The sequence below is a fragment of the Pinus tabuliformis genome, chromosome 5_2 (assembly GCF_031772625.1).
Source record: "Pinus tabuliformis cultivar Carrire ecotype Pingquan chromosome 5_2, CPIR1, whole genome shotgun sequence".
NCBI classification, from domain to species: domain Eukaryota; kingdom Viridiplantae; phylum Streptophyta; class Pinopsida; order Pinales; family Pinaceae; genus Pinus; species Pinus tabuliformis.
This window is the reverse complement of record NC_142306.1, coordinates 261,797,740-261,807,204: the sequence shown is the minus strand read 5'-3', so window position 1 is coordinate 261,807,204 and position 9,465 is coordinate 261,797,740. Positions and strand designations below refer to the sequence as shown.

The 9,465-nt window shown below is 29.8% G+C and overlaps 2 protein-coding genes across 2 annotated transcripts; both read right to left on the bottom strand.

Annotated features, from left to right (window-relative positions):
* Nucleotides 1-267: 267 nt before the first annotated feature.
* Nucleotides 268-1,406, bottom strand: LOC149158508 (bidirectional sugar transporter SWEET3b-like). Its single transcript, XM_089437755.1, has 3 exons — nt 1,229-1,406; nt 1,020-1,139; nt 268-751 (listed from the first exon to the last, which is right to left on the bottom strand). The coding sequence occupies exons 1-3, from the start codon at nt 1,382-1,384 to the stop codon at nt 509-511; spliced, it is 519 nt and encodes a 172-aa protein (XP_089293881.1). The 5' UTR covers nt 1,385-1,406; the 3' UTR covers nt 268-508.
* Nucleotides 1,407-1,819: 413 nt separating this feature from the next.
* LOC149158507 (bidirectional sugar transporter SWEET3-like) lies at nt 1,820-2,440 on the bottom strand. The gene is made up of 3 exons (XM_089437754.1): nt 2,365-2,440; nt 2,197-2,233; nt 1,820-2,099 (listed from the first exon to the last, which is right to left on the bottom strand). Exons 1-3 carry the CDS (start codon nt 2,399-2,401, stop codon nt 1,835-1,837), a joined length of 339 nt encoding a protein of 112 aa, XP_089293880.1. The 5' UTR covers nt 2,402-2,440; the 3' UTR covers nt 1,820-1,834.
* Between the last annotated feature and the right edge of the window lie 7,025 nt (nt 2,441-9,465).

Below are 9,465 nucleotides of genomic sequence, written 5' to 3'. Positions count from 1 at the left end.
CTCAAAGCCATTGAAAAAGAGTAGGTTATATGGTGATCATAAAATTGGAAATTGAATAGTTTTATGGTACCACATCAATTAAATGGTGGATGAATGTTTATAAACGAATTAAGTATTTTGAATTTATTTTGAATTTTTAATAATTTTATGTGATAATGGAAATGAAATACTTATGAATATTTATATTTATATAAAATGTAACTATATTAAGAAACAAATAGGGTTATTATATGTAGTTAATACCAAAAACGAAATCGATACAATGAATCACATTAAAAAAATACTAATATTTATAATTAAAAAATTCTGAATTAAAATTGTACAGCCTCGCGCATCCTCTCCTTCGGATATAGCCACGGCTATTGATGTAAGTATAGTTGATGACGGTAATAACCCTCGTAAAAACTTATAACAAAAGTTGCATACACAGTTCAAACTCGCGGAACGTATCCCATTAATTTTATATTTTCTCACTGCTTCCAACCTGACCTCTCATTGCACACATTTGTCAATTCTCCCCAACCGAATCGAAGGTATGTTTCGTCTTCTGGATCTGCACCATTTCCAGGCTCTGTTCACCCGTTTCCTCTGCATCTGTTGAATCTGTTTCCTCTGCAACTGCCTTCTCTTTCAACCCAATCTCTGGATCAAATGGACCCACTTTCTTTTCTTCATTACTTGGTTGCTTCCGGTATATACAATACAACACTATTTGACCTATGCCCAGTGGTACGCCAATTATATTTGGACACTGCATTGACCACAACATAGTATAAAACTCAAATTCTAAAAACGAATCTATAGTACAGATATTTTAAACCATATATCTTCTGAATAATGTGTATTTTTATTTTTAAATAATATATTTTTATTTCTGAATAATATACCTTTATTTAGATGGTAGATTTTGGAAATATCTGAGAATCGAAATGTGAGGAGACCGAACCTCTTTCCTAACTATCAGAACAATAAACAAAAAGACATATATGTACAGAGAAGGGTGGTGCATATGATGTTACCGCTAGGATGAGGTCGTTGTCGAGAAGGAAGTAAATCATCCATAAACAGCTGTTGATCAGTGCAAACACGGAGAAATGGATGGGCATATACTCCACACTTTTCGTCTGTATCACCGACCACTTTTGTACATTTCACAGTGCGAGTAATGTCAAGACGCATTGGATGAAGATAAGTGACAAAATGGCATGGGATGGAGTTAGATACTTACAGCATCGGAAAGTGGAGAAGCATACATGACCACAGTGACAACCATCCCCGAAATCCCCACCAGCTTTTTCTTATCCTTCTGAGCCCCAAGAGCAACCAGAGAAACGGTTGAGATGCAGGCAAACACCAACGTCACACCCACCATTGTTATCACCATTCTTCTCTGCACAACAAAGAATCAATTATTCATTACCATGATGGCGGATTTTTATGTAGATTATAGGTTCAGAAAATATTTTGAAACTTGTATTTTCTTTATCAATTCATTCACCAAAATAGCTCTGAGTTCAAATAAAAGAGAACTAATTACTAATCAGGGATCCAGCTCATGAAAAAAATGATAATTTTATTATCAAGAAATAAAACCATATTCTCTAAATACATATCCAGTATGTATTCATTCATGTATGTAGATCCAGTAGATCTATCCAAAATAACAAAAAGCCATTGGAAAATCCGTTACAAAAATAGATATCCTGACATATAAAAGAATTGTTAACCAAACAAAAGCATATAAAAGCTGGTTTATCTTAGTCTGGTAGTCTGATTTATACAACCACTTTTAAAGTCCATAGCAGAAAGTCTAAACATCGGGTGCATATTATTATTAAGGAACAAATAATAACAGACTAGGAGTATTGAAACCTGCCTTGGCTGTGGATATGGCGTATTTCAGAAAGATGCAAACGAATATAAACTCCAGCACGATTCCGACCCCATTGATGGTCAACACCAAGATGTTGTCTAGACCATTACTTATGAGAGGCGAGCCATACCAGGAGTACAGCAAAGAATTTAGCAGAGCTACCGCATATGGGAACCCTGAGAAACTCTCTGTGGATTTGTTTCTTATCACTCTCCTAAATGTGACCCTGCATAAACTCATTGAGACCAGAGGATATAATTCAGCATACACTTCTTTGCGGAAATTGTAGGGCAGATATTCGTAATAAAAGTGACAAATCTTACATTGGTGCTCCATACAATAGCAAGGATGCAGCGTTTCCTGTTACATAAAACAGCAAGAAGCGCTCCCATTTTCAGCCATCAATTCAGCTTAAATCAAACCAGAAACCTAAAATCTAGCTATGGAAGTTTGCTTAAAACTTAAAAAGAGTGGAGAAGAGGAGCAGGCACCTAGAATGCCAACTACTAAAAGCAGGTAGCTCCTCATTTTTCTCCTGTGAAGATTCTAACAGAACCCAAATGGAGTAGTAACGAGACAGAGAAGGAATGGTGCAATAAGCCAAGGGATTCAGAGGTATTTATACGGACAAAGGAATTCACGAGGTACCGCTTTCGGTTCCATCATGGCCCACACGAGGTCATGGCATGTCTAAGTGACGTGGAATGGTGACCTTTGTTTCTTCACTGGCAACCACTACACCAACCTCAACCTCAGAATTCATTTGTTACTTATCATTGCGTCCATCAAGCGAGCTCTCCAGTTTCACGCAACCTATTTCTATGTACATTTTACTGCAAGTGCTTTCCCTGTAGCTGCTGAGAGACTTGAAAAATCGATTAGTGACAGCGGGGTAAGTTTCAGTGTAGCTACTCTTCCTGTACCGGCTGAGAGCCAAGAAAAAATATTATAAATTATAGTATTTGGTTTTATTTTATCAAATATATCTCCAAAAATGTATACTATTAATCAGTATCAAGGGTGATATTTGGGTAGGAAATCAAATTGGAAATTAAGGAAATTAGCCTTCATAATATTATACAAAGAGTGGGTTTGTATGTTAATTTTTTTTTCCAGGTTAATAAAAAATAAAAAATTAATGAAATTAGTCTTCATAATATTATATGAAAGGTGGGTTAAAGAATAGATTTGTGTGTTAATTTTTCCAAAAACAAAGTTTAGAATTTGAAAATATTAATGACTTTAATAAATTTAAAAAAAATTATGTTATTATTAAAAGTTACAAATTTTTATTTTATTATTAAAATAAATATATAAAATAATTAGTAAAACTTAATATAAATAATACTAATAAAATTATTTATATATCTATATATATATATATATATTCTTTATGAACTTATACACAACTTTTTATAGAATTTGAAAATGATTAATAACTTCAATAGATTTTAAAAAATGATGTTATTATTAAAAGTTACAAATTCTTATTTTATTATTAAAATAAATATATAAAATAATTAGTAAAACTTAATATAAATAATACTAATAAAATAATATAGCTATTTTTATATTCTTTATTAACTTATACACAACTTTTTAGATTTATATAAGAAGTATAAAAATATAGCTTTATATTTTTTTGTTGTTTATATCTTAAATTCTATTAATTTGCCATACTTATTTTAGTTATGTTCTTAAATATTCTTTATATATATATATTTTTACTAGAATATTTAATAACTTCGAATTAATTATATTTATGAAAAGGTATTATTACATTATTTTATTTTATATATATAAATTAAATGTTTTGGAAATATAAATGTTTCTCAAAATTGTTGTATGTGATGCAAACGTTAAATTTCATATTGATAGAATCTTATTTTTTTATTAAATAGCTTTTAATTACTAGTAATTTATTTTGTAATAATTTTTTCCAATTCTTTATCTTTTATAATCTAATCCTTATTTCTATTTTATAAAATTCATATGAATAAGCAATTATTATAACGATTTTTATTTTTTTTTAGATTTCCATTAGTATTTCTCATTTTAATCAATGATTTCTAAAATGTTTTAAATAATGTGTAAAAGTGTCTATTAGTACTTCTCATTTTTATTTTTTAAGAAGAGCACCTTTACATATTTAAAAGATTTTTTATTCATCCATTGAATGTGTCTCTTTGTGTAAAATAACACTTCAAAGTATTTCTTACATTAATTTTTATGTTTCATGGTACCAATTACTTATAAGGTGAATCAAGTTTTTCTAGAAAACAAATGTCTCTTTGTCTCAAGTAACACTTCAAAGTATTTTGACATTAATTTTTATGTTTCATAATACTAACCATTATAAAGTAAATCAATCTTAAAAATTATCTCATGTATAGCTAAGACCTAGAGACATCTAAGAGGAGTGAAAGCCTGCCTTTTTACTTATCACCAACAAGTTATTCCACATAATATAGTTTTCCTTAAATAACAAAAATGAATCAGCAGCTAAAAATAACTATCTTATTGCTAATTTAACAACTAAATTATAATAAATTTTCTTACCTATAAAAAAAATATCACATCAACCAAAATTTGATTAATGAAAAGTAATGTTTCCCACAAAAATATTGGCTTTTACGGGACTTTTTACATCCGCCCACAAAAACTACATAATTAAATATTAAAAAATATATGATAACATCGTATAAATGGAAACATGGGAATGATAAAATTAAGTACAAGGTAAATTCTTATCATTCTTGCGCTACTTTCAGAGATCGTACATCCTATTCTATTTTTAAACCAAAAAAATGCCAAAACCTCTTATGTTTATCCTCAATCTAAAATCCACGAAGAAAGGAAAAAAAAATCTTTAAATCTCTGATGCTTTCAGGGGAATAAATTTGACTTTAAAGCTAGTCGGTACGTACGGCAATTCGAATAATAATCTAATTACAGATTCCTTGAGGGTGGAATGGTGCTGCGGAGCAGCTGTAATTGTATGGTTTCCAGAGGTAGGTACGTGAAAAAAATCAGATACATGTAGAAACGGATTCTTTTGCCAGTGACTATAAAGGAAAAAAATGATTGTGGTGTCCAGAGGTAGATAGGTGAAATGAGATAAGCAGAGGAAGGGATTCTTTGCGACTCGCAGTGGGGCTCCGCACTTTCCATAAAAGGCGCACGCCGCCGGATGAAAACTACGTGCAGAGCTAATTGCAACAGCGTTGCTGATGTGGAAAATATGTTTTCCATCTTGTTTAACTGTAATCGGTGCACAACAACCTCACGTCACATCGCCCACTGTACTTGAAAATAGTAACGTAATCTGATTGATTTCTACTTCACAAAGCAGAGATGGAGCGCATTTGCATTCAACGATACACAACACTGGTACAGAATCCATGGATATTAAAAAAAAACCCTAAAAGGCAACGCTTGCGTGGAATGAGTGCTCATACATCTTAGTATAGGTGCGAACCGGCAACATGATCGAAAGGGACAGAAAGGCTGGCTATCAGATCCATCGGCTCATTTAAATTCCAACCAAAATAAGGATATGCCAAGATATTTAACATGGTATTCTGTTCCATTAAGGAAAATGAGAATACTACTCATATATTGATGCCGTCAATAATGTTTCACAGCTGTTATTGCAAGGACTGAAAACAGCATAATAAGAGAGATTTATATTTGCAATACTTAGAAAATATCTTGGTGTATTATTGTGTAGGTAATATTGATGTAAAATATTAGCTGGTATGGGTATAGTAATCAGTGATTGTTGTCCTATTGTTAATTTGTCAATTAAATTAAGATAAATGTTCTTATTATTTAAAATAAAAAATATTGATATTAAATAAATATGTGATTTAAATTATTATTCAAAATTTAAATGTAAACCTGTCATAATAATAATAATATTTTCTATATAGCTTGGATTGTTATTCAAGAATATAAACATTATAAACATCTTTTATAAGTAACCTATGGAGATAGAGTCCCATGATTAATATAGAATGGTAAGGATGTGTACAAATCCTACTAATTTTTTAGTGTCTTGATGACGGCAGAAAATGTATATGACTCATGTGTGTATCAATATATAGCTCAAGTCAAGGGAGATCAACATAATTTTGCAAGATTAAAAGAGTTTTAGTTATTTCAAAATGACATGTTTTCATGTTGTAATGTTCATTCCAACTAAAGTTGTATCTATTTTCACTTTGAATATACAAAGTTGTTGAAGCTTGTAAAGAAAACTATCATTTTAATGGTGATTGACAACAATCAAGTGATCTATATAAAGTAATTGATATATTAATAAAAAAAATTAGTGTCTTTTTCATTGTGTTGAACTAACTAATGGTTTCATAACCCTCCATACTCAATTTATAAGAAGTGAAATAATTACAATTTAAAGAAGATAATCAACCAATGCATTAATTATTTCTTTATTATTCTTAAATACCAATTGAAATTCATGTTGGTGACTAATCCACTTCAATTGTAAAATTGGCCGCAACTTAGATGATGATGGAGAAAACAATCAATAGTAGTTGATCCAACTGAAAAATGGAACCCAAATGTTATACAATTAATATGCAAACAAATTTTAATATAATTTTATTTAAAATAGATTCTAATATAATTTTATTTTTTATATGCTATCATTATATATAAATGATGGTTAATATCTAGCCATATTAATTTATTATTAGATTATTTTTATATGATATTAACTATGATATAAAAGCTGTTTATTTTTAAGACACCAGGTTCAAATCCCTATAAATTTTACTATAAAAATATAAAATAAAAATTAATACATAAAATAAATTTATAAAAATTAATACATAAAATGAATTTATACTAATTAAAATATAAAATAAAAATATTTTAATAATTTTAATTTGATTAATTTTTAATTATCATTAAAATTTAAATTATCTTTTTTATTAATATAAGTTCTTAAATCAATCTCTATGTTTTTATGGACCAATCTTTTTATTCATGATCTTAGTGTTTTGTGTACAAATATCATGCTTAAAATTCGTTAAAACTCATATATAAAACCTATTATTATTAATATATATTATGTTTTCTTATTTAATCCTAAAGTGAATGGAGTAAATTACAACCAATTTGTCTTATATTGGACAATCCACAAGATTAGATAATCTTGTAAATGCCTTGGATTTAGAGAATATTAATAAAATCCTTGGTATATTTTAATAGGCCTCTTATCATATACTTAGGGTTATAACCGTTAATCCTAAAAGTATTGGTATGGTGAGATTTGAGATTTGTAAACTTTGACGTGGTTCCTTAAAAAATCTTATGGTTCTAATAAGAAGGCTCTCTTTCGTATGGAGCTAAAGCCAAAGATTGGTTGACAATTGTTTATTACAATTTCACAACATAAATGATGTCTTTTCAACATGGTTAATCAATTTTATTATTAAAGAAAAAATAAAGTAGATTCGAGGCCAATTCTAATTAGAGTGGTAATGTAATCAGAAAGAAGATTAATCATGATGTTAACGGCATCCTTTAGAGATATTTTAATAAATAAAGACATGAAAGGAAAAGAGTGTTTCTAAGAAATTTAGGTGAAAGATAGGTGGGGAATTGAGAACGGATGTATAATAGCCTATAAGAATAAGCTTCCTTTTAGTATCTGGTTCATGGATAAGTTTTATTAATATATGGAATCCATAATTTTAGTTGGTTGAGGAAATCAGTATTAATGATAAAATGAGCAACTTTTCCACGTGATGGAATTTCAGAGTTGTAATCAGATTTTGTTGAGAACTACGTGGCATTGTCTTTATCCGCATGGAGATGATATTATTCCATTTGAAATTAGAATTCTGCTTAGATATGTTGGGTTCGGGGTAACATGACGAACAACGTGGCTACATAATAACGTAATTTATGGGTAACCAAATCTATGTTATTAAGAAAATCTTAGAATCGAATTCTAGCGGAGGCGCTTTACTGAGAAGACAGATGGCGGCCATATATATCCGAGAGATGGACGAGTGATGTATCATCATAGTTGGTGCATGTTGTGGTCACTTCGTGGTCCTTCGAGAACCTCATAAATTTATGAATGTACCTTTCACTTCTTCCACCATATGAGCCGCTACCCTAACAAAATCATACTCAGAGAAGAGGTCCCCAAACTCATACTTGGGAGCGGTCTCTCAGGCGCCCTCATACTTGAGAGCGATGTGTCAGCAGCGTATATTTTTAGGTTTTATTTTTTAATTTTTAATTTTTTTAATAAATTGATGGGTTTTTTCATTGTTGGTTTGACAACTTAGTTAAGATAGGTTTTCCTATAATACAAAAAAACAAGTTTTTTAAAATTATTTTTTAAAGACTTAATTTGTTGGTTTTTCTTTTAAATTTAACTCTTTAAATTATCTTTTATAATTTTTTAATAAAATAGAAAAGTGGTCTTTTAATTGTTTTTCTAAAAATATTTCCTTAATCAACTTATTTTAAATATAAATTATTAAAAAAATAAAAATATTCCAGTAATATTATATATAGATAGATAGATATTATTAATTATTTAGGTTATAATTTCAATCAATCTATAATTTTAATATTAAAAATAAATGTGGTGCTATTCGTATCACCTTTTCATTTGGGAGTCAAACAACTCGACAATTTTAACAACGCATCAAAAAAAGGTTTTACTTATAACACCACTTTTTCATTTAGAAGTAAAAACAACCACCAAAAATAACCTCTGAAAAATGGGAACTTGAAAATTTTCTAGTTAAGTTAATATCTTTGTTAGAGGATTTTACTAAATTTTTTTTTACATTTCTTTATATTTTCTCCACTTAGTTTTCATGCTCCATTAGTAATTTCAATGTCATTAGTTGTACATCACCCACACAAATATTGGGATACCAAGAATAAGGGAGAGAAGGCACAATGTTGTGGACGTAAAATTCACACAATCTCACATTTTCCTCCATGTTGTTGCTCTAATAAGCTTCCACTAATGCTTTACGTGTTTCAATATTAATTCACCAAGTTGTGCTTCAATATTGAATTCACCAAGTTGTGCTAACTAGGTGATATGATATCTACAACGTTGTTCTTTGAGAAATAAGGTATAGGCCTTGGTTGGTTGTGTATAGTTTAAAATTTCTTAAGATCATTGAGCCATTGTTTTCAAGGAAGTTTCCGAATTCTAAATTTTTCCACTTTGGCAATTATTTAACAACTTGTCATTTATAAATTTCTCTCTATGTTATGCCACCTAAAATTTCAAAATCATCATTTCCTCCATTAAGTACTAAAGTTGATCCTATATTTTTTGTGTGTCACCCTTACCCTACTTTGTAGTTTTCCTTTTCCACTTGTGAGGCTATATTTTTTCCTTTCCTAATTCTAGCAAGGTATGGTGTAAGAGGAAGGCTCCTTTTGAATCTCCTTCTCTTTAGGCCCCTTCTCATTTGGTGTTTCTTGTGCTGCCCTACGTACCTTATCTTCTTAAGATGCATTCTACCCTCTTAGAGGATTTTGACTAGGGATAGGTGAATCCTCAATTTGGACAACGCTGGTAGAGA

What these genes read in the sequence shown, in the direction of transcription:
- LOC149158508 (XM_089437755.1), bottom strand. Translation starts at nt 1,384, where the DNA reads ATGGTGATAACAATGGTGGGTGTGACGTTGGTGTTTGCCTGCATCTCA. An exon ending in CTTCTCCACTTTCCGATGCT is followed by an intron (nt 1,140 to 1,228) that starts GTAAGTATCTAA and finishes AATGTACAAAAG; the next exon opens with TGGTCGGTGATACAGACGAA. An exon ending in ACAACGACCTCATCCTAGCG is followed by an intron (nt 752 to 1,019) that starts GTAACATCATAT and finishes TGGTCAATGCAG; the next exon opens with TGTCCAAATATAATTGGCGT.
- LOC149158507 (XM_089437754.1), bottom strand. Translation starts at nt 2,401, where the DNA reads ATGAGGAGCTACCTGCTTTTAGTAGTTGGCATTCTAG. An exon ending in TTTAGTAGTTGGCATTCTAG is followed by an intron (nt 2,234 to 2,364) that starts GTGCCTGCTCCT and finishes TTTATGTAACAG; the next exon opens with GAAACGCTGCATCCTTGCTA. An exon ending in CTATTGTATGGAGCACCAAT is followed by an intron (nt 2,100 to 2,196) that starts GTAAGATTTGTC and finishes GAGTTTATGCAG; the next exon opens with GGTCACATTTAGGAGAGTGA.